Source organism: Triturus cristatus, chromosome 3_2 (assembly GCF_964204655.1).
Source record: "Triturus cristatus chromosome 3_2, aTriCri1.1, whole genome shotgun sequence".
Lineage (NCBI taxonomy): Eukaryota > Metazoa > Chordata > Amphibia > Caudata > Salamandridae > Triturus > Triturus cristatus.
In genome coordinates this window covers 986,891,656-986,914,813 of record NC_140584.1, presented here as the reverse complement: position 1 = coordinate 986,914,813, position 23,158 = coordinate 986,891,656, and the positions used below count along the sequence as shown (strand labels likewise).

Here is a 23,158-nt window from a genome sequence, read left to right as displayed (position 1 = left end):
CAAATGCTTGTTTGATTTGAAATCCACATAGGGGACAGATAAATGAGAAGCCTCTGTGTTCCGACAGAACAAACTTGACATATCATTCTTCTATAACTAAATCATGTTCTACTCAAGACCTTTTTTCTATAATGAAGGAAGCACAAGTCCAACTGTTTATAGGCAAATCTATAGCCATGTTTTGCATAAACAAAACAGTAGACTGTTGAAAGAGGCTGTGCAGCAAAGCTTTGCAATGGTCACTAGGTCATGTGCAAACAAATGTTAGCTTAGTTAGATGTGGGCTGTGAATTGGGAAAGTTTCTTTTTGTGGATTGAATGTGTGATCCAAGAATGGAAACTCCATCCTCTAGTGCTACAACAGGCATTCACAAAATATAGAGTTCCAGAAGTATATCTCTTTTTTAAACTTGGACTGGAAATTTCCTGTTTGCAGGGGTACCTGGAGAATCCATCTATGGCTGATGAGGGAAGAGATGTTGTGGGACCAATTTTATTGATTATGAATACATATATATAGATTTTCATTCTGTAGGCTTGTAGATAGTGCGACCAGCGTTAGTGACCTACCCTTTCATTTTAAGTTTGGGTTGCCATTTTACTTGTGATAAAGGTGACTAGCCCAGCACATGGGATATTTATTCTAGCCTGTTCACTGCTCAGTTTCGACTGCTGACCAATGTTTATCTCACACAGAGTTCCTCTGCATGGCGGAATGATGCACTCTCAGGACCGGCCCTCCCCTGACCGGGCTTCGTTAGATTTAAGACATGCCATTTTCCCAGCAATGACAATATTACATCATATTAGACTGTTGACATTGGGTGGGTACACTCTGTTCAAGACCTGATTACAGAATAGGAGGAAGGTGTTAGTTTATTTTATTTTAGTTTTACACTCACTCTCATGTATTTATATATATATACAGGTAACACGAGGTAACTGTATGTGTGCACAGCCACTAACGTGGTTCTTGAAGCGACACACACAGAGTTTTGCACTATGCATACCATGTGAGCCAACCATTTGGTAACGATGTGCCTACTGGCAGTTAATTGCTTTGTTTTCACTGTGATCAATGTTAATGTTTGTATTGTCGCATGAGACAGCTGTCCCACTAAGATGGCCTTCTGGCTTCTAATGTATCTCCGGCGCGTGCACGAAAGAAAATAACTGCATGTCACTTGTCTAGATTATCTCACTTTTTGAGCTGTAACTGTCAAATCATTTGTTCCTCACATGACCACACTGTATTGCAATACTGATTATTTATACATCAATTAGAATTGAAAAAACGTGTGAGAATCCTATGTACAAACATGTTAAGGGAAAACATTACAAGATGGCCGCCGTATTTTACTGCTTTTGTTGGATTGTTGTCTGTTATTCATTTCGTGGACACTATATATATGCTTTGTGGTGTTTTTTGCTGCTTACGTGTGAGCAAGGCTGGTCACAGCCGAAATGCGTAACGAAGAAGCGGATTAAAATTACTGAACTGCAATTTGGATGTGTGTCCTGAGAGTGCTTCATTCCGCCATGCGGAGGAACTGTGTGTGATTTACGAGCCGGGTGCTCTTCCGGCATATGCACCACTTCTCAAAGGTCCTTGGTTTGGAGTGGAGCGTTCATGATATATATATATTCTGCTCCAAAGGTTGTCCACTAGGTGAGTAGCACTCGATCAGCAGCTTTATTTATGATAGGCAGGGACCAGGATCCACTTGTAGAAGCCGCTCCGTAATGGAATTGCCTGACGCGTTTCGAAGCTCCATATGCTTCTCTTCAGAGGCTTGAACGAAGACGGGGTGTGCAAATGCTGAACCCACTTCGCCATTTTCATATTGCACACCCACCAATGGAAAGCTCGAATTGGACTGTGCATTGTGGGAAATGTGGTCCGGATAGCACACATCTTGTCCTGTATGGACCCTGCAAGTGGACTCGTCCTCAATCCTGTTTGCCGCTGCTGGCCCTCATTGCCGACATGATAGGTACCATGTCGGGTGGCCCCCATTACATTACGGGGTGGTGCACACTCCGCGGCAGGACGGCACCCCAAACCCCCCCGTAACGGGAGGGGCAGCCGAGCACTTTGCCAGGGCCGGTTGTGGTTCCCAGTCCGGCCCTGGGTGATAGTGCGCATGGGTATCGACTCCATTGTTAGATTGTTTTTTTCCGCCATCGGGTTCGGATGTGAAGTGCTGCACTCCGATTCGGCACCGTTTCTCGGGTTCCTTTCGACGCGCAATCCACTACCCTCGACGGCATTGTTTCTCGATTGCGTTCCCCATTCTCCGCGTATCGTTTCCACTTATAGATCTTCGATCTGAAAATTTGTGGAGGGCTGTTGGGCCTACCCGCGCCGGGCTCACTAGCAGTTGATGGAACAAACTCTATTCAAGCTCTGTCCCTGGTGTTGCGCCAAGTTTCCGCACAAAGTGTGCAATCACTGTTTGTCCCCGGAACACGACAAGAAAAACTGCGACACGTGCCGATCGTTTCGATCAAAGAAGATGCTTGCTGACCGTCGCGCTTGACGTCACGAGATGCAACACCAAGGTGGCTCCGTACTGGACATCTTCGGTGAAGATTCCGACCAAGAAGTATTACACCCTCAAGGATCCGAGGAAGAGGAACATGTGTCTGTGTCTGAGGCCGACTCGGACATGGAAGAAGAGGAGCAAGTTACACGGGGGTCAGTGTACCGTGAGTACAGAAACCCCATTGCCCCAACAACCAAACACAAAAAAACCTCTGGTTCTTCCTCTGCCCGCGGGCCCAGTGCCGAAACACAAAGAAAAGCCTTCGGACTCGGGCCGGTCCCATGCAGGCGCCGAGCCGAAATCCTCCGCACCAAAATCCAAGCATGTCCATGTTCCTTCTTTGTCGAAGCATAAAGCTTCAGTACCGAAGAGTTCGGAGCCGAAACTTTCAACGCCGAAAACTACAAGTAAAGCCAAAAAGACTCCGACAAAAGAGCCTTGGTTCGATGTTACACCTTCGGATCCGAAACAAAAAGAACTGATTATTAACCTAGATATTGGACATATTCATGCCAAATTGCCAGAAAAAAGGAAATTGGCCCAACAGGATGAGCACCATCTGCCCCTGAAGAAAAGGAATGTGGGTACAAACCCTTCACCACCTTATGTGCCACCTCCTTCACCTACTAACCCTCAATTATTCATCACACCCACTAATTCACCACCACCGTTATCACTGGACCCACAGGATGAAGGGGATGGGGTTGCAGATGAGGATAAGCCACAAGATGTTGACCCATGGGAGGATTGTGATACTGATCCACACACAGATACTGACCCTGACTTATACCCTTCCAGTCCATCACCCCCTGACGACAATATAGGCTACATTGAGCTTCTTAATAGGGCTACTCATTACCATGGGGTGGAGCTACATAAGGAGGCTTTAGAGGAGGACTTCTTGTTTGAGACCTTAAGCTCCACTCCGAAAACTACATATACACTACCAATGCTTAAGGCGATGCTTAAGCACGCAGATGAGGTTTTTAAAGATCCTGTAAGGGCAAGAATCGTCACACCCAGGGTCAAGAAGAATTATAAGCCAGCACCTACTGACCCTGCATACATCAAGGGGCAGCTGCCCTTAGACTCTCTTGTGGTTTCTAATGCTCGCAAGAGAGCTAACTCACAGACCATAGGTGAGGCCCCTCCTCCTGATAAGGAGTCCAAGTTAATTGATGCCACTGGTAAAAGGGTATCCTCACATGCAGCTAATCACTGGCGCATTGCTAATGCTCAGGCTTTGCTAGCCAGATACGATAGGGCTCATTACGATGAGCTAGAAAAACGTATGCAATTTCTGCCTGATGAGCACAAATCTAAGGCAAATGATCTTATCCAGGAGGACAAACTTATCACCAATACCTCGATCAAGTGCACATTAGATGCAGCAGACACAGCAGTGTGTGCAGTAAACACCAGCGTACTGCTACGTAGACACACATGGTTAAGAATGTCAGTTTTCAAACCTTAGGTACAGGCCTCCATTCTCAATCAACCTTTTGATAAGGGACACCTCTTTGGTCCAACAGTGGACACCTCTTTGGTCCAACAGTGGACACCTCTTTGGTCCAACAGTGGACACCTCTTTGGTCCAACAGTGGACACCTCTTTGGTCCAACAGTGGACACCTCTTTGGTCCAACAGTGGACACCTCTTTGGTCCAACAGTGGACACCTCTTTGGTCCAACAGTGGACACCTCTTTGGTCCAACAGTGGACACCTCTTTGGTCCAACAGTGGACACCTCTTTGGTCCAACAGTGGACACCTCTTTGGTCCAACAGTGGACACCTCATTGGTCCAACAGTGGACACTGAGGTTGCAAAGTCCATGGAAGCTTTAGAGTTACCTGCGAGTAGGGGTTCCTTTTGGCTCTCCTTTTACAGGGGTGGTTCCAAAAATATTACCACAGAAAATATCTCCTCCTCCTACAAGGGCAACAACCAATCCCCTATTTTAGAGGAGGTTTTAGTGGAATTAATGGTAAGGGAAGAGGCAGCTCCACACACACTTCCCCCGCAAATAGCACATAGTGACTTCCTTCCTCTACCCCCGATCATTCCACTCCTGTAGGGGGACATCTCTCAATTTCTCCCTGTCTGGAACACCATCACCTCAGACAAATGGGTTTTACAAATTATCCAATATGGTTACTGCCTGTAACTTAGAGACACTCCCCCAAACATTCTTCCAAGATCACACGCAATGTCACAGAAACATCTAACCCTTCTAAAAAAAGAAGTTCTCTCTCTGTTGGAGAAAGGAGAGATAGAATCAGTCCCATTAAAACATCAAGGGTATGCTCCCTGTACTTCTTAATTCCCAAAAAGGATGTCTCTCTCAGGCCTATACTAGACTTCAAGAGAACTAAATCCATACATTCAGTCGGACCACTTTCACATGGTCACTCTTCAGCAAGTGCTCCCGCTTCTTCAACATGGCGACTTTCTGTCCACCCTGGACATAAAGGACGCCTATTTTTATATCACAAAACATCCTGCTCTCCGCAAATACCTCCAGTTTCTAGTAGCAGACCAGCACTATCAGTTCAAGGTGCTCTCATTCGGAGTAACTACTGTACCCAGAGTTTATACGAAGTGCTTATCAGTAGTCGCAGCTCATGTTCGAAGACAACACATTCACGTCTTCCTATATCTGGGCGACTAGCTCATAAAAGCCAGTTCGCAAGAAAGCTGTCTCCGTCACACTCACAAAACAGTGCAGTTGCTCCATGATCTTGTATTCACAGTAAACCTGTCCAAGTCCCATCTACAGCCATCCAACACACAGGCATATCTGGGAGCCACAATAGATGCACAAAAAGCTTTGGCCTACCCCAATCCCACCAGAATCCGCAACATGCAGACTCTACTCTGCCAGTTTCAGCCTCAACACTCATTGCCAGCTTGAGTGTTCATGCAGTTACATGGGATGATTACATCTTGATTCTAATAGTTCCTTACGCAAGAGCATCCCCTTCAGGACTGCTTAGCACGTCGGTGGAACCAGGCTCAGGGTCTGTTATCAGATATAGTGTTGGTGGACGGCCGCACCCATCGCTCTCTGCAGTGGTAGACCCAGTTCCACAGATCGTGCTAACAGCAGACGCATCACTCACTGGTTGGGGAGCTCATCTCCAGACGCATACCATTCAGGGCATGTGGAGCCTGCAGCAAAAGCAGCTTCACATAAATCATCTAGAGCTGCTATCGATTTTTCTAGTGCTCAAAGCGTTTGAAGTTCATCTAGTAGTCAAAGCTTCCTGATCTGTACAGACAACAGGACTGCAATGTACTACATACAAAAACAGGGGGGGGGGGACACACTCTCCAGCTGTCACAACTAGCACAGGCCATCGGAATATGGGCCATACGTCACAAAATGTTTTTCCTTGCAGAACACCTTCCAGGAGTAAACAATCAGATTGCAGATCTGCTCAGTCGTTAAAGATAACAGATCCACGAATAGGAAGTCCACCCTCAAGTTCTCCTCCCATTCTTCCAAATTTGGGGATTTCCAGACACACCTGTTCGCCACAAACCTAAACCCAAAATGCTGAAGCTTCGCATCCAGACATCCACACCCATTGTCCAAGGGCAATGCACTATGGATGAATTGGTCAGAGATGTTTGCCTACGCTTTTCCGCCTCTCCCACTCATTCCATTAAAAAAAAAAAAATTCCATTGGTGGTTAGGAAGCTCAGGCAGGCGTCCCTGACATTAATCCTAGTTGCTCCACATGGGCCCGACAACCCTGGTTCACCACCCTATTGGAGCTCTCAGTAGTTCCTCACCAAAAACGACACCTCACTCCCGATCTCATCACTCAGAGCCATGGAGAGATAAGACATTCGGAGCCCAGCCATCTCAACCTTGCGATATGGCACCTGAAATCTTAGAGTTTGGCTACCTTAATCTTCCGCCAGACTGCATGAATATTATCAAAGAGGCTAGACGTCCTACCACAAGGGCATGCTATGCAGCAAAGTGGAAGCGGTTTGTAATATACTGCAACAGCAATCAGATAGATCCACTGGACGCTTCAGTTCCAAACATCATTTGCTATTTACTACATGTGCAGCTTTCCAATTTAGCGTACTCTTCCATACGCTTACACCTTGCTGCTCTAGCTGCATATCTACAGAACAGACAACATCTGTCTCTTTTTAGAATGCCTGTCATTAAAGCATTTATGAAAGGACGTAAAAGAATCCTTTCTCAAAGAATTCCACCTGCTCTAGTGTGGAATCTCAACATTGTCCTCACCAGGCTAATGGGTCCACCCTTTGAGCCATTGCATAAATGTGAAATACAATGTTCGAGGCATATGAGCTGCAGATTACACACTTGTGCATAGATCGCCATCTGATGTTGGGCCCGGATGTTTGCAGTTGTTTTTCCTTTTGGAAAGTCTTTGGAAGTCACAAGGTGGGTAACTCCTCCTTTGGATCGTATTGCGCATGGGCTTCGGCTCCATCCTCAGATTGTTTTTTTCCGCCATGGGGCTCGGATGTAATCTTCGCGCTCCGGTTCCGAACAGCTTCCAGTTCGACTATCGACGTGCAATCCTCACCCCAATTCGCGGTATTGTTTTCGATCGCGATCTCCCCACTCGACACAGCTCTCATTGGCAAGAACCTTCGGACTCCCTTCAATAAGTGCTCTCGATGTGGGTCCAAATTCCCCCACACCGATCTCCACGAAGTATGTAATCTCTGCCTCTCCCCTGAACACAAGGCTCGAGACTGTTCGGCGTGCAAGTCCTTCCGGTCCAAGAAAACAATTCGAGACCGAAGGGCCACAAGAACCATGGCACACTCGTCGACGGCAATTCCGGACGACATCTTTGGGGAAGGTGTCGACGCTCCAGGACAACACCACACCGACGAGGGACTCGTCAGCGCCTCCGAAGTCGACGATTCAGATGTGGAGGACATCACTCTGGCACAGAGGGTCGTGAGTACTAATCTACCCCCCTCCCCCCCCACACACACACCCTCGCCGGCACCGAAAAAGGCTTCGGTCACACCTTCGCCTCCGGGCCTAAGCAAGACCAAAGACACTGCTTCCCACACCGCACCTTCAGGACCGGTAAAGAAGCCGATTAAGACTTCCGGCGGCTCGAGCCAGCCCACTTTCGGTGCCGATAAACACTCTTCGGCACCGAAAAAGAAAATGGCCTCCACTTCGACACCGAGCCCCGTGCCGAAACACTCTGTGTCGAAACCCAGCTCCAGCTCCTCTGTACCGACACCATCTTCGGGAACGACAAAATCACACAAGGCCACCGGCACCGACACTTCAAAGCCGAAATCCATCTCGGCGCCTACCAAACAATCAGACCTTTCCAAGCATAGTTCCAAACAACGAAGCAGAACAGATAAAGCCAAAAAACCAACGGCCCAACCAACCTCACCAGAACTCTTTACACCGGATCCATTACAAAAAACACTAACCAAGGATCCCAAGACCGGACATTTGATGAGCTGCATCAAAAAGAGACAGCTGGAAAAACCTGCTCCGCCTCCACCTCCAAAGAGGAAGGACTCTGCTACCTCCCCTTTCAGAATACCTTCCCCACCTCCACCGCCCCCTCCACCTTCCCCTCCCCCACCCCCACCCCATCATTCCCCAACACCCTCTCCGGATGATGATGATCAGGGGGATCCATATGATGACATAGGAGACGTGCCCCAAGACTTACCTACAGGGGACCTCACTCCCACAGGCTCCCCAGACCCATGGGACGATTATAATATCCCTGAAATCCCTAACGTCCCACAGGATGATCTCTACCCTTCCAGACCTTCCCCACCGGAAGACTCATTGGGGTTCAACCATCTACTACAAAGGGCGGCACACTATCACGGGGTAGATCTCCATACCGACCCCGTGGAGGAGGATTTCTTCCTCGATACGTTTGACACCACACATAGGACCACCTCCATATTGCCTATGCTCAAAGGAGTTATAAAACATGCGCCGGAGGTCTTTAAAGACCCAGTCAGAGCCAGGCTCATTAACCGCGCATTGAAAAGAAATATAAATCCGCCCCTACAGATCCCTCCTACATCAGAGGGCCAGCACTACTAGATTTTCTGGTAGTGTCCACAGCACGTAAAAGGGCCAACTCCCAAGCGTCAGGCGAAGCACCACCACCTGACAAAGAGTCTAAACTCTTGGACGCATCAGGCAAGTGTACTGCATCCCAAGCTGCCAACATATGGTGTATCGCTAATACACAAATTAGAAGCCATAATGCAATATCACCCTGATAAATACAAACCTAGGGCCAACGAGCTAATTCAGGAGGGCAAAACCATTACTAATACCTCCATACGTTGTGCCCTAGATGCAACAGACACAGCCTCCAGGGCCATCAATACTAGCGTCCTCCTCCGTCGCCATGCCTGACTATCGATCTCTGGTTTTAAACCGGATGTAAAAGCCTCCATCCTCAACTATCCCTTTGACCAGGAACATCTGTTTGGCCCAAAAGTGGATGAGGCCCTAGAAAAGATAAAAAAGGACACAGACACGGCAAAATCTATGGGAGCCTTACAATCACACCCTCCCAGGCGCTCCTTTCGCCGCTCTTCCATTCGGAGCACATCCAGAGGCTACTCCTCCGACACCGCTTCCACTTCATATAAGGCTCCTACCCAGTCCACCTTTAAAAGGGGTTACCAAAGAGGCGGCTACAGGGGCAACAATAGCAGAGGCAAGACAAACCCCGCCCGCTCTGCCACCGCACCTACCCAATGACTTCCCTCCACTCCCCCCGGACCATCCCACTCCGGTCGGGGGAAGACTCCAAAATGTCCTTCCTGTCTGGGCTACCATCACCTCAGACAAATAGGTAACACAAATAATTCGGTCAGGCTATTGCCTAGAACTAATATCTACCCCCCCAAACATTCCACCCAGACAACGCCCAATGTCACAAGAACATCTAACATTACTAAAGCGGGAGGTAATCTCCCCCTCCAGAAAAGGGCGATAGAACACGTTCCTACCAACCAACGAAATATGGGGGTCTATTCCCTATATTTTCTCATACCAAAAATGGACGAGACTCTACGGCCCATCCTAGACCTCCGGCCCCTAAACAGATACATACACTCAGACCATTTTCACATGGTAACGCTTTAGCAGGTACTTCCACTGCTTTCCCAAAACGACTTCCTGACCACTTTAGACCTAAAAGATGCTTATTTCCACATTCCAGTGCACGACGCTCACAGGAAGCTCCTCAGATTTGTAGTGGACGGCCAACACTACCAATTCAAAGTACTCCCGTTCGGAGTCACAACAGCACCACGAGCATTCACCAAGTGCCTAGCAGTAGGGGCAGCACACCTCAGGAGACAACACATCCATATTTTCCCATATCTAGACGACTTGCTAATAAAAGCCAGTTCATACAGCCAGTGTGTACAACACACGCATGCCACTCTATCCAGCTACTTCACCAACTGGGCTTCACAGTAAACCACGCAAAGTCCCATCTACAACCATCCCACATAAAACAATACCTCGGTGCCACCATAGACGCCTCAAAAGCGCTAGCCTACCCCAATCCTGCCAGGATTACAAGCATTCAGGCTCTACACGCAAAATTCATGGCACAGCACTCCCTTCCAGCTCGAGTGTTTATGCAACTAATAGGGAGGATGGCCTCTTGCATCTTCATAGTACCTCACGCAAGACTCCAGATGCGTCCTCTCCAAGAGTGCTTAGCACGCCAATGGAACCAGGCCCAAAATCAATTAACAGATCTGGTGTTGGTAGACGGTCGTACCCATCGCTCTCTTCAGTGGTAGACCACCACAAACCTTTCCAAAGGTCGACCGTTCCTGGACCCGGTTCCACAGATAGTACTAACAACAGACGCATCGCTCTCCGGCTGGGGAGCTCATCTATTACCTCTCACCATGCAGGGCACATGGACACCTCAACAGAAGTTACTCCATATCAACCATCTGGAGTTACTAGCAATCTTCTTAGCCCTAAAATCTTTTCAAACACAGATTTCAAGCAAGGCAGTCCTAATCCGCACAGACAACATGACAGCCATGTACTATATTCAAAAACAAGGCGGCACACGCTCTCCACAGCTCTCTCAGTTAGCACAGAGCATATGGAGATGGGCCATACCCCAGAAAATCTTTCTCCTAGCTCAGCATGTCCCAGGAGTCCAAAACATTATGGCAGATCTGCTCAGCAGACAAACACAACAAATCCACTAGTGGGAACTCCACCCGCAAGTTCTTCACCCGTACTTTCAAATGTGGGGGCATCCACAAATAGACCTCTTCGCCACCCACGAAAACGCCAAATGCCCAAGCTTCGCCGCTAGATATCCACACCCATTGTCCAAAGGAAATGCGATATGGATGAACTGGTCAGGCAGATTTGCGTACGCTTTTCCGCCTCTCCCACTCATTCCACTAGTGGTGCGCAAACTACAACAACACTACCTCACACTAATCCTAGTAGCTCCAACTTGGGCCAAACAACTGTGGTACACCACACTGCTGGAACTATCTGTAGTACCGCACCAAAAATTACACCTCTCTCCACACCTCTTAACTCAGAACCATGGAGAGATCAGACACCCGGACCCAGCTCAACTCAACCTTGCGATCTGGCTCCTGAAATCCTAGAATTCGGTTACCTAAATCTTCCCCCTGACTGTATGAATGTCATCAAAGAAGCTAGGCGACCCACCACTAGGGCGTGCTACGCCGCCAAGTGGAAACGTTTTGTTGTCTATTGTCACAACAACACCATCAATCACCTAGATGTGTCCATTCAACACATCATAGGCTACTTACTCCACCTACAAAGGTGCAATCTAGCCTATACGTCCATTCGACTGCACCTCGCAGCCATAGCAGCTTACCTACAAAACAGGCAACATATATCACTCTTTAGAGTACCTGCCATTAAAGCCTTCATGGAAGGCCTTAAAAGAATAATTCCCCCCAGAGTGCCACCCTCACCTGTGTGGAACCTAAATATCGTTCTCACCAGACTAATGGGGCCTCCCTTCGAACAACTACACAAATGTGAACACCAATTCTTAACATGGAAAAATGCCTTTCTTGTAGCAATCACTTCCCTCAGAAGGGTAAGTGAGATACAAGCACTTGCCATTCAAGAACTCTTTCTGCAAATGCACCATAACAAGGTTGTTCTCCGTACCAACCCAAAATTCCTCCCTAAAGTAATTTCTCCTTTTCACCTAAACCAATCTGTAGAACTACCAGTATTCTTCTCGCAACCACAGACCGTTGCAGAAAGAGCTCTCCACACACTAGATGTCAAACGAGCCTTACTCTACTACATCGAGAGAACACAACCTTTCCGTAAGATCAAACAACTGTTTGTCTCTTTCTCTCCACCACACAAGGGCAACCCCATCTCCAAGTCGGGGATAGCTAGGTGGATTGTCAAATGCATTCAGATTTGCTACCACAAAGCAAAACAAACGCTATCCATTCCCCCTAAAGCCCATTCTACGTGTAAAATAGGGGCCTCAATGGCTTTTCTATGAAACATCCCATTAGATGATATATGCAAAGCAGCTACATGGTCAACACCGCACACTTTCACTAAACACTATTGTGTAGATGTGCAAACTAAGCAACAGGCTAGCGTGGGCCAGGCTGTACTCAAAACATTATTTCAAACCACTGCAACAGATACGGGTGGTCGCCGCTAAGGATGGGTACTGCTATATAATCTATGCACAAGTGTGTAATCTGCAGCTCATATGCCTCGAACGGAATATGCTACTTACCAGTATGCATCTGTTCTTGGCATGTAGAGCTGCAGATCTACACACGCCCACCTGCCTCCCCGGCTACCTTTATCTGTTCCAGTTAATCTTATTTAGATACTACACTCATGGGCCTTTTCACTGTTATTACTACGCTCCATCTTTCCCTCCTGGCGAAAAACAATCTGAGGATGAAGCCGAAGCCCATGTGCAATACGATCCAAAGGAGGAGTCACCGACCTCTTGACTTCCAAAGACTTTCCAAAAGGAAAAACAACTGCAAACATCCACGCCCAACACCAGATGGCGATCTATGCACAAGTGTGTAGATCTGCAGCTCTACATGCCAAGAACAGATGCATACTGGTAAGTAGCATATTCCTTCTCACTTAGAAGGTAGCTTTCCTCATAGCTATCACATCTCTGAGGAGAGTGGGTTAGCTTCAGGCACTAACCATAGAAGAACCCTTCTTACAAATACACCAAAACAAATGGTTCTTCAAACTAACCCTAAATTTCTACTTAAGGTCATTTCTGCCTTTCATATCAACCAATCTATTTAGTTGCCTGTATTCTTCCCTCAACCAGATTCTTTTGCAGAATGTGCGTTACACACTTTAGATGTGAGTAGGGCAATTCTTTACTATATAGAAAGGACTAAACGTTTCCGCTCCACCACATAAAGGCAATCGTCTATCAAAATCAGGCATTGCAAGGTGGATAGTCAATTGCATTCAAATATGCTAGAATATTAACAATTCCCCCTAGAGCGCACTCCACACGCAAACTAGGGGCTTCTATGGCTTTCTTAGGAAATACACCCATAGATCTAATCTGCAAAGCTGCAATATGGTCCACACCTCACACATTCACAAAAGATTAGTGTGTAGATGTGTTAGCAAGACAGCAAGCTAGTGTGGGCCAAGCAGTTTTACGTACACTATTTCAGACAACTGCAGCAGCTACAGGTTAGCCACCATTTTGGGAGAGAACTGCTTTATAGTCCATGCACAGCATGTGATGTACAGCTCGCATGCCTCAAACGAAAAATGCTACTTACCCAGTATGCATCTGTTCTTGGCATGTAAAGCTGTAGAGTCACATGCGCTCACCCGCCTCACTGGGTACCTACACCTGTTGGAGTTACATCTTACTTAGATACATATAAACCTGGACATCTCTTACTACTTTTACGAATGCCATTATCACCCTCTGCGGCAAACAATCTAACAATCAAGTTGATGCCCATGCACACTATCACCGAAAGGAGGAGTGACCTACCTCCTGACTGCAAAAGGCTTCTTTGTACAAAAACAAAGTGCAAACATCCAGACCCAACACTAGATGGCAGGCTATGCACAGCATGTGACTCTACAGCTCTACATGCCAAGAACAGATGCATACGGGGTAAGTAGCATTTTCCTTAAGTATTACTGCTTGCTGTTTTGATTCAAGTATGTGAAGCTTTGCTAGAACTTAGCTCTCCATTGTTGGTATCTTTCATAGATACACGCTGCAGACCTTCCTCCCACCACACCTGATAAGAGGCTCACATTTAATGATTTGTAATTGTTTCACATGTGCAGGAAATATGAGGTGAGATGGACCTCTAAGTGGGCTGAGGTGGGGGAGGGGAAGGGTGGTAGTAGGGAACAGATACTCTTTGCCTTGTTGGTTTGATTTCAGGTCTTTTAGGTTGATGTTCACTGGCTCCTATTGTGACACTGCCTACAGAGTTTACAGACCTGTTATGGTCTAAGACTGCTTCTGTACAGTAACCATGCGACTCGCAATTTGTTGGCAGGAAACTATTAATGCACCTGAACCTATAAAAAATATCAACACTGAAGAACTAGTTACATGTAAGTAACATTTTTGCATATTCTTTCTTTGATCATGTTAGGAATCTTTTTTTGCTTCTGCTTTTTGGAGCTAAGTGCTATGACACAATCTGTGAGGTATGGACCACTTCATTGAGATGCTATGGGTTACTGCATAATGATCTATTGACTTAATGGCACAAGTCATGAGCATTGTACTGTTTCTTTACTGCTCAGAAACACCATTACAAATAGCTGCTGTAGAAACTGCAGGATATACCGAACAGTGCCAAAAATGATCCAGGCATCATCAGTCTCTAGACTGTTCCACTGCCTTGATTCAGATTAACTCCAACCCTTCCGTTCAAACCTAGCAGATCTTTATGAAAAGTCACCAAGCTGGTTGAAGAAGCCGCTAGTAGTGGCGGAAGTGTTGGAGCTAGAGATGAAAGAGGCTTCAAATAGCATGTGGAACAAGGTGTAATGATGTTGCTGAATGAACTGTTTGCGCTGTAGCAGGGATCCCCTGAAGGTTAGTGCCGCAAAGACAGGCTGATGTATCATTGCAAAATCCATACGTGTTCTTTATAATGTATCAGGAGCTTCTGTCTCTGAATTTGGAATTCTTCTATAGTTCAAGGAATCCATAAGGTGAATGTCCGATACTTCTTGCTTTATACAGTGTTCACAGCTACTTTCACATATGCCACCTCTCTCCCAGTCGTAAGTTGACAGTCATTTGGCAAGCCTAATTGTCTTCCTTCAGATTATCTACATTTTGACCGGAAAACAGGACATTGTAATGTAAGATGTAAATGTAAGAAATAAGGAAAATCGCTTCAACAGTTTAACTCATCATTACAAAAGGTATGTGTCAATTTGAATTACAGTGTATATAAAATTTTTGCAGTCAGCATGTTCAATGCAAATATATTATATGCACAGTAATTCAAATTGACAGATACCTTTAGCGACGATTTAAACTTGTCAAGCTATTTTCCGTATTCTTACATTTAGCCGGTTGAGTCCTCACTAGTTTCAATTAATTTGTTAGCCAACCTTGGCTCTTGCAAAAAGATCAATAATGAGACTATCCCCACCAGAGCTCCGAACACTACTGTTGCAAAAACAACAGTTGATGGAAAGAATGCTGAACAAAGTCATACATTCACCTCAGTACAGAGATCTGGGCCTAAAGCCATCGCTTTTTTGCTCACCATGCCATTCCAGTTTGAACCCAGACATATGCAAATCAGTCTTGAACCTGTGCCTCATGGGAACAGTCCAGCCCGAACTGCCAAGCCAGGTCCTTCCTGGACTGGAAACAAGCATCATAGGACCGGTTTCGGGGTTTCACCCCTCTTCAGCCAGGATAGCTTGATTACAGTGGCACAGTGAGCCCAGGTCCCACGTCTGGGCATACCTGGCGCACTTAGGGCGAGAAAGCAAAATACACACAAATGATGGGCTGGACTGTTCCCATGAGGCACAGGGTCAAGACTGATTTGCATATGGCCTGGTCTAAACTGGGGTGGCATGGTGAGCAAAAGAATGATGGATTTAACCCAGATCTCTTGACTAGGGGTGAATGTTTTGATTTGTTCTGCATTCCGTCCATCAATTGTGTGTCTTTTCCGAACACTACTGTGGCAGGGAGGTGCGCCAGGTATTGCACTGAGTAAGCTACAGAGGGGAGTTTACGATGGAGGCCTGATGATCCCAGACATTAAAAAGTAGTATTGGACATCACAGCTTGTAGTGATTAATGACTGGGTATATTCGGGCTGGGACGTACCGGCCTACAGGGTCGACAGAGACACAATGCCCACTATTAATTATGAAACTTACCTATTCACCCGCCTGAAGAGAGAGTGCCTCCCAAAGCACACATCCACTGTTGTTGGGTGCTTGACCGGAGCTGAGACCTATCTGGGATGGCAAGCCAAGTTGATGGCCATGACCCCCCTATGGCAAAGTGATCGACTGAAAGAAGTGTCCAACCTGTGAGGTTTCTTGCGGTGGACAAGGATAGCAACTGAACATCTGGGAGACATATGGAGGAATGGGGCATTTATTGCCTGCAACACTCTTGGGCAAGAATACGATCTAGCGACTTCCCAAACCCTTCACTACTGCCCACTCAGGCATGCTGTCCGAGCGCATATTCAGGAAGTGGCAAGACTCCTCCCCCTTAGACGACCATTTACTTGTTGACTCCATCCCACATAAGGAAGTGTCAGTGATTTATAAAAAATTGATGAATACCTCCCCGGGAACCCTGCGTTCACTGAGAAGGGCCTGGACAGACGACCTAGGTGACCTGGAGGATGATGATTGGGTTGAAGCACTCCAAAGTCCCCGGTATATAGCAATCCGAGCTCGATTCGGCTGATACAGCTCAAGGTCTTGCATAGGGCATATTACCCACGCACCCTGCTGCACAAAATAAGGGCGGTAGACACACCACAGTGTTCGCGATGATGTGAGCGGGTGGGCTCCTTTTATTATATTCAGTGGGAGTGCCTAGTGATCCAGGGCTTTTTGCAGGGAGTGACTACTGTGATGTTGAAAGCCCTCTCAGTTGTGGTGCCAATGGACGCTAAGTGGCTGCTTCTGATGCTACATGAGTGAAGAGGACTTTTCCAGATACAACAGGCTGTGGTTGGCACTGGAGGCGGGGATGGCTAAGCACAACATTGTGAGGTGGTGGGGGGCTCCACTCCCACCGTCGGTAGCAGAGTGGGAAATGGATTTAAACTGGTGCCAGTCGGCGTTAGAAGTAGTATACAGCAGCAAAGGATGCCCTAAGAAATGGGAGAGAGTGTGGTGACCCTGGCGGAAACATCGAAGCCATGTGGGCTCCCTCTGCCGAAGTGAATTGGGAAAAGTGATCTTGTCACCCTCTGACAAGCCCAGTGTTACCTTCTGTTGTCGGGCTGTTGCTGATTTTCTGTACAAACATGTTTTAAAATGTATATCAAGAATCTTTAATCTTGCGTGCTACATGAAAATATGTTTTTCACTGAGGTATTTGGATATTATTTTTGTAGGGAGAGGATAGTTCTTAAAATGGTTTCTACTTTCTTGCAGACTTTTTGATTCTGATATTTTTCTTCCCCAGAAGAATGTGATTAAAACTAGTCTGTGAAAACCTGCAGTAACAAAAGACATAAATATGCATTTTTTTTATAGAACCAGCGTATTGTCAAAGAAAATGCATCGGTCTGTAGTTTGTATCGTGGTGGGATTATTGCTAAACTTAACATCTCCAGAGATATAGTTTTTTTTAACCTCAAATTCTATAGTTAAACCTAACGGCACCCCTACTGAGTTCCTAAAAGTGACGGGCTCTCAAATAACCCCACATCTCCGGGCCATGTACAACGAGAGCTATGAGATCGGACGACTCCCACCAGATCAACGTTTAGCAACCATAGTAGTAATCCGCAAACCGGGAAAGCCGGGGACAATTGCGGGTCATATATACCAATCTCCTTGATTAGTGTGGAAGCTAAGATATTGGCAAAAGTACTTGCTACAAGGTTGGTTGCAGTTATCTCCTCCCTGGTTCACGCGGACCAATCTGGCCTTATGCCAGGTAGAAACACGACACTCAATGTTCGTCGTCTCCATAACGTACTGGCACGTAGAGATTACTTAGAGGAAGACACGGGGATCTTATCACTGGACGCCTCTATGGCTTTTGACTCTATAGAATGGCCATACTGATTTGAGGTCCTCGCACAATTCGGATTTGGTCATAAGTTTCTGAGGTGGATACAGCTACTTTTTATGGATATACAGGGTCAAATACGAGTTAATAATTACACGTCCCGTGTTTTTGGGCTGAGAAGGGGTACCCGACAGGGTTGCCCACTGTCGCCCCTGATATTTTCCCTCATACTAGAGCCACTTGCGGCATGAATACGGCGGGATGTAATGGTACAGGGGTTGAAATGGACACTGGACCAGGAGGATAGAATATCATTATATACAGATGATATCCTACTCTATCTTGGCTCTCCCTATAGGTCCATCCTGGCTGTCTTGGATATTTTCACAAACTTTGGAAAGTATTCCGGTTATGCCATCAATTGGAACAAGTATATACTGTATATGCTTCGTGGACAGGCTCCTCCCCTTCCAGCGGATTGCAAACTAGAGGTGGCCGGGGATGGTTTTTGATATCTGGGGATATACGTCGCTGCAAATCCGGCCCGGTTCTATAGCCATAATCTGGCCCCCCCCACTGACCCGACTGCGGACTGATGTTGAGCACTGGAGGTCCTGGCCGCTCTCCCTGGTGGGCCGGGCCGCCCTCTTTAAGATGCTTGCTCTCCCGCGGTTTTTATATATTCTCCAGAACTGTCCGAACCGAGTTCCAGATACCTATTTTGCAGCGGTGGAGAGTGAGGTTCGTACCTTACTGTGGGATGGCGGGCCCCTCGGGTATCACTGAAAAAGCTTACCAAGGGATAGTACGATGGGGGCATAGCCCTGCCAGACCTGAAACGATATTACTGGGCCTCGCAGCTGGTGGTGGTAAATCACTGGATGTACCGGCCCCCTAATGATCCAGCGTATGTGCTAGACAACTACCAAACGGGTCGAGCAGGGTACCTAGGTGCGCTTTACTCTAAAGTCAAGAAACATAAATGTATTGGACCCATGTCTGGCGCCGAGCGAATTCCCAATTGGGGTGGGCAAACACCCTCACAATGGCGACACCCTTGTGGCAGACCCAGAGACTAGGTACCCTATGTTATCAACCGGGGTTTGACATGTGGGACTTGATTGGAATCTCAAAGGTTGGCGATTTGATCAAAAAAGGTTCCATTCTTAGCTTTGGGGAACTGACAGAAACCTACCACATGGCGCAAGGGGAACTGTTTCGCTACCTGCAGATTAGGCACGCCCTTCTGACTGCATTTACTGACTTTAAAGACATACCAGATTCGTCGCCTCTAGAGGACCGGCTATTAGATGGACCACTACACTCGAAGGCCATTTCCCTGACATATAAGAAGCTGTGTAATAACCTGCCCGATACTTTCGAGACATTTCGAGAGAAGTGGCAAGGCGACATGGGACCCATAGAGGAAGAGGACTGGAGGGAGGCACTGATGTCTCCTAGGGGGGCGGCGATCACCTTCCGATACCGGCTGATTCAACTCAGGATCCTACACCAGTCCTATATGACGGTGGTCGTCTTGGCAAAGATAGGTGCTAGTAAGGATGCACTCTGTCTTAGGGGGTGCCAACAGGTGGCCACCTTTTACCACATGGTATGGGACTGCCCTGCTGTTAAATCGATTTGGGAGGGGGCCACGACCAAACTTCAAACCGCACTGGGGAAAACGCTGGCCCTTATGCCTCAGATGGGCTTACTTAACATATGGGCAGCTACAGACCTCACGGAGATCAAGCAACAGATGGCAACGCTAGGCTTTACCTTAGTTAAACGTGGAATAGCATGCCATTGGGGGACTGCAGATGCACCATCTATACAGGTATGGGTACAGGAGTCGGATAGATGCATGGTGGCAGAAAAGGAAGTGTTCATAATTCGAGGATGCCCCAAGAACTGGGATAAGAAATAGAAGGTGTGGAATGGGTACCGGGGGAATCTATGTACATCCCCGATGGTGGACCTGGCACTCAGGAAAAACGAACTCAGAGAAGTGTTACAAATGTAATCGCAATTCATTATACTTTACCTATGTAAAAGGTGGTCTATGACCATGCTAACAAACATGATGCTCTGTATGTGATTATTGCAAAATTTAATAAAAATGTTATCGCAAAAAAAAAAATTCTATAGTTAAAATTCAAATGAGCCTCTACCTGGACCGCCAGAGAGGTTTGAGCATCTGCAGTGCAAATGGCTGAGTGCTACAGAGCAGCTTTTTGAGTAAACACTGCTGCTTATGAATACAGACTCTCCACTATATGTTCAGATTTTTCATGTGGTGATAAGTCTTGGTGTGGTTCATTTCGCACATGCTGTGAGCGATTTTAATTCTTTGTTTGCCTCTATTCTAAGTATTGTCATGATCATTTTGTGCTTCGGATTTTCAAAATAACTATGTGAAGATATGTCAATAATGCCCTGGCAACCAACATGGCTTTTGAATACTGATTCTACCTATCCTTCTCAGTTTAGTTATTCGGTCATAAAATACACGTTCCGGTAAAGGTTCATTCCATAGGTGCCTTGCCCTAGAGAAATTGGCTATCTGGCACTCTATTTTAAGCCTCTTTCATTATAGATGATCCATTTATGAGGAACAAAAAGTTACTGACCTTTAGCAGTAGCTCTCGAGCACGTCTGTCTCATGTTAGTTATTCACTCCACCTTTTGCTCCTTTCAAGAAAATAGGTGTCTTGTTGTAATGTTTCCCTTACCAGGGGATATTAAAATGGTTCTACAGGGAGGGCGCTCTTCAATAAACTTTTGATGTCATAAAGGATTAAACAAACCTATTAGACTTTACTAAGGAATTGACCCTTCCCACCACTCCACTGCGAGAAAGGGACATGCACACACCTAACTACCTACTGCTTCCCAGAAACCCTAAACCCCTTTCACCTCCTGCAACCCCAGTGACTGTTCTATGTGATCTTAAGTTGATGTTCCGTACCAGATATTGGTGTATAGCTGTGTTGTGGGTCTACATATATGTTCAAATCTTTTTACTGACTTCTGTTTTCTTTTAGCACAAGAGAAGAATGTACCTATGCCCAAACGGTAGTGCTTAAGCTTCTCCAAAGTTGTTTCTCTTTACTGACTAAAGGCAGTCCAGCTCTGAAACATTGGGAACCTTCTCAGAGCAAGAAGCCTAGTCACATTGAATCTGCAGGACAGCTCTACAGACATCTGTGTGAAGGTATAAACTCTCAGTACAACTGGTGCAATACAAATTTTATTTTAGCAGAGAGCCAAGTGTAGATACCCTTTCTTCTGTTTTTTTATGTTTACAGCATTTTTGCAATTGTATTTATTATATAAAGTTATGCATAATAATAATACATACTGTGCATCGCAGGCAACTTTCTGAAATTCAGAAAATTCCTGAAAATGCATCAGTTCTGACATGCATTTTTACTTTCTTGCAGCAAACTTTCTTGATTTAATGGTCGTGTTTCCAGTATAATTATCAATGATTGATTAAGCTATTTTAATTCCCCTGTAATCCTGTTTCTCTGAAATTGCTCAGAGGCTAGCCCGTACTGCACCAGCGTGAAACAAATACAAAAAATAAAATAAACACCCTGAGAAGAGCTCTTTCAATACTTATCGGACATGGTCCTGCATTGCTTTGAAGCGACAGCTGCACTAAACAAGTAGTCCACAACTATAATTTGTATGTGCATACATAAATGTATATATAAATACATTTGTGAGTTGTAATCAGTGGCAAACAAAAACCTAAAATTAGAATTATAGTTTGAATTAAAATAAACCAAATAATTTAACGTGTGAAATTAGGAATAACAAACTACATGACAACATAATATGTCCTACAAGATCTTATCATAGTTCATATATTGAAAATAATTCTTATAACTTTAAAATAAGCTGTGCATGTTTGGCTAAGAGAGCTATACTGTGTTTTAACAATCATTTTTGCAACCGTATTTGCATACGTTGGTGATAGGATAGTTTGACCTGGCTCTCTATTGAGCTTACAAACCTTTAATGTGAGCGAATGCTATATTACCACTATATATAGCGTTTAGCGTTAATGGCTATTGTTAATACTCTGTCCTTTCATTTGTGCAGTTGTCGATGGTGTGGACACAGTGCCTTCACCTCCGGACACCCTTAAGAAAGAAGTAATAAATACATTACAGAATGGAGCAGCACTCTTTTTCTCAGATCGGGATATCCGACGGGACCAACTCTTCACCTTGATGGTAAATACTTAACATAGCAGAGCAAATAATCCCTTTTTCTGACCAGGTATACATCTGAGCTTGTTAGACAATTGCCGAACCTTAATTTTGTGATTTGAAATGTACCAAATGTTTCTTTTCTAGGAGAAACTTCTAACCGCAAATTACTCAACTAGTGATTTTGCCCAGGTGCCAGACTGGACCGGAAACTATCAATAGCAATTCCCTTGCATGTAGGTAGGTGGCACTGTGCGGCTTCTCATCGATCTGTCCCACCCCATACGTGACTCTGTGCCACCTTCACACCCTGACGTCAGTTTCTGTCTTTCTCAGGCTTCTGATGTGGATCCTGAGCGTCTCCAATTCTGTCATCACTGACAGAATTTTTGTGCCGTTTGTTTCCAGTGAGCGTGATGTCTCCTAAAACAGGCTTTATGCAATGTAGTCGGTGACACTCACAATGTCTATTCCTGGTGCCTTGGCTCTAAGGACGACTCGGCATTGTGCGACAGCAGCACCAAGATGAATAAAAAGGCCATCTGTGACTGCCAAGCCAGCTATCACAGAACATAGTAGAAGTCGAAGAAGGCCCTGTCTTGGTGGAAGTTGAGGGTATGGACTCATTTCCGAGGTCAATCTTGCAACTAATCATTGTCAAAGTCATACAGTTCTGATAAGTCTAAGAAAAAAGAAAAACTCAAGAGATCTCCCGCGTGCTGCAACTCCCACCATTTGGAGTCGTGCATTGATTTGAGCACCATCAGGCCATGGAGTCGGCCCCCCGTTTCAGAACCGATTACAACGCTTATCCTAATGCTCTCTGTCTACCCCAGGCCATCCGTGACTCCTTAACAGTTCCGAGGGCTAAAGCACATCTTAAACATCATCTTTTGGTGCGCCACCAGATCCCGCTAGAAAGCCTTCGAGCCCTAAGGATCTGAGGTGGTGTCTAGACTGGTCACTGCCGGCAGACCTGCCCCCAAAGGTGACTGCACCACTCAACCTCACTCTGAGGCTGGCATCTCGTTCGAGGCCTGCTCTATCAAATCCAATTCCGGCCCCACCGTTGGTGCCACAATTCTGGGTGGCCAGGGCAGCATTTGTATACATC

General features: G+C 46.1%; 1 protein-coding gene across 2 annotated transcripts in view; it reads left to right on the top strand.

Annotated features, from left to right (window-relative positions):
• Window positions 1-23,158, top strand: part of ZZEF1 (zinc finger ZZ-type and EF-hand domain containing 1) — a 1,433,434-nt gene that overhangs the window by 372,413 nt on the left and 1,037,863 nt on the right. For both annotated transcript variants that reach the window (XM_085649580.1, XM_085649579.1), the window contains 2 exons: window positions 20,869-21,038; window positions 21,935-22,068. In XM_085649580.1, coding sequence (XP_085505706.1) covers window positions 20,869-21,038; window positions 21,935-22,068 — 304 coding nt within the window. The remainder of the gene's footprint in view (window positions 1-20,868; window positions 21,039-21,934; window positions 22,069-23,158) is intronic.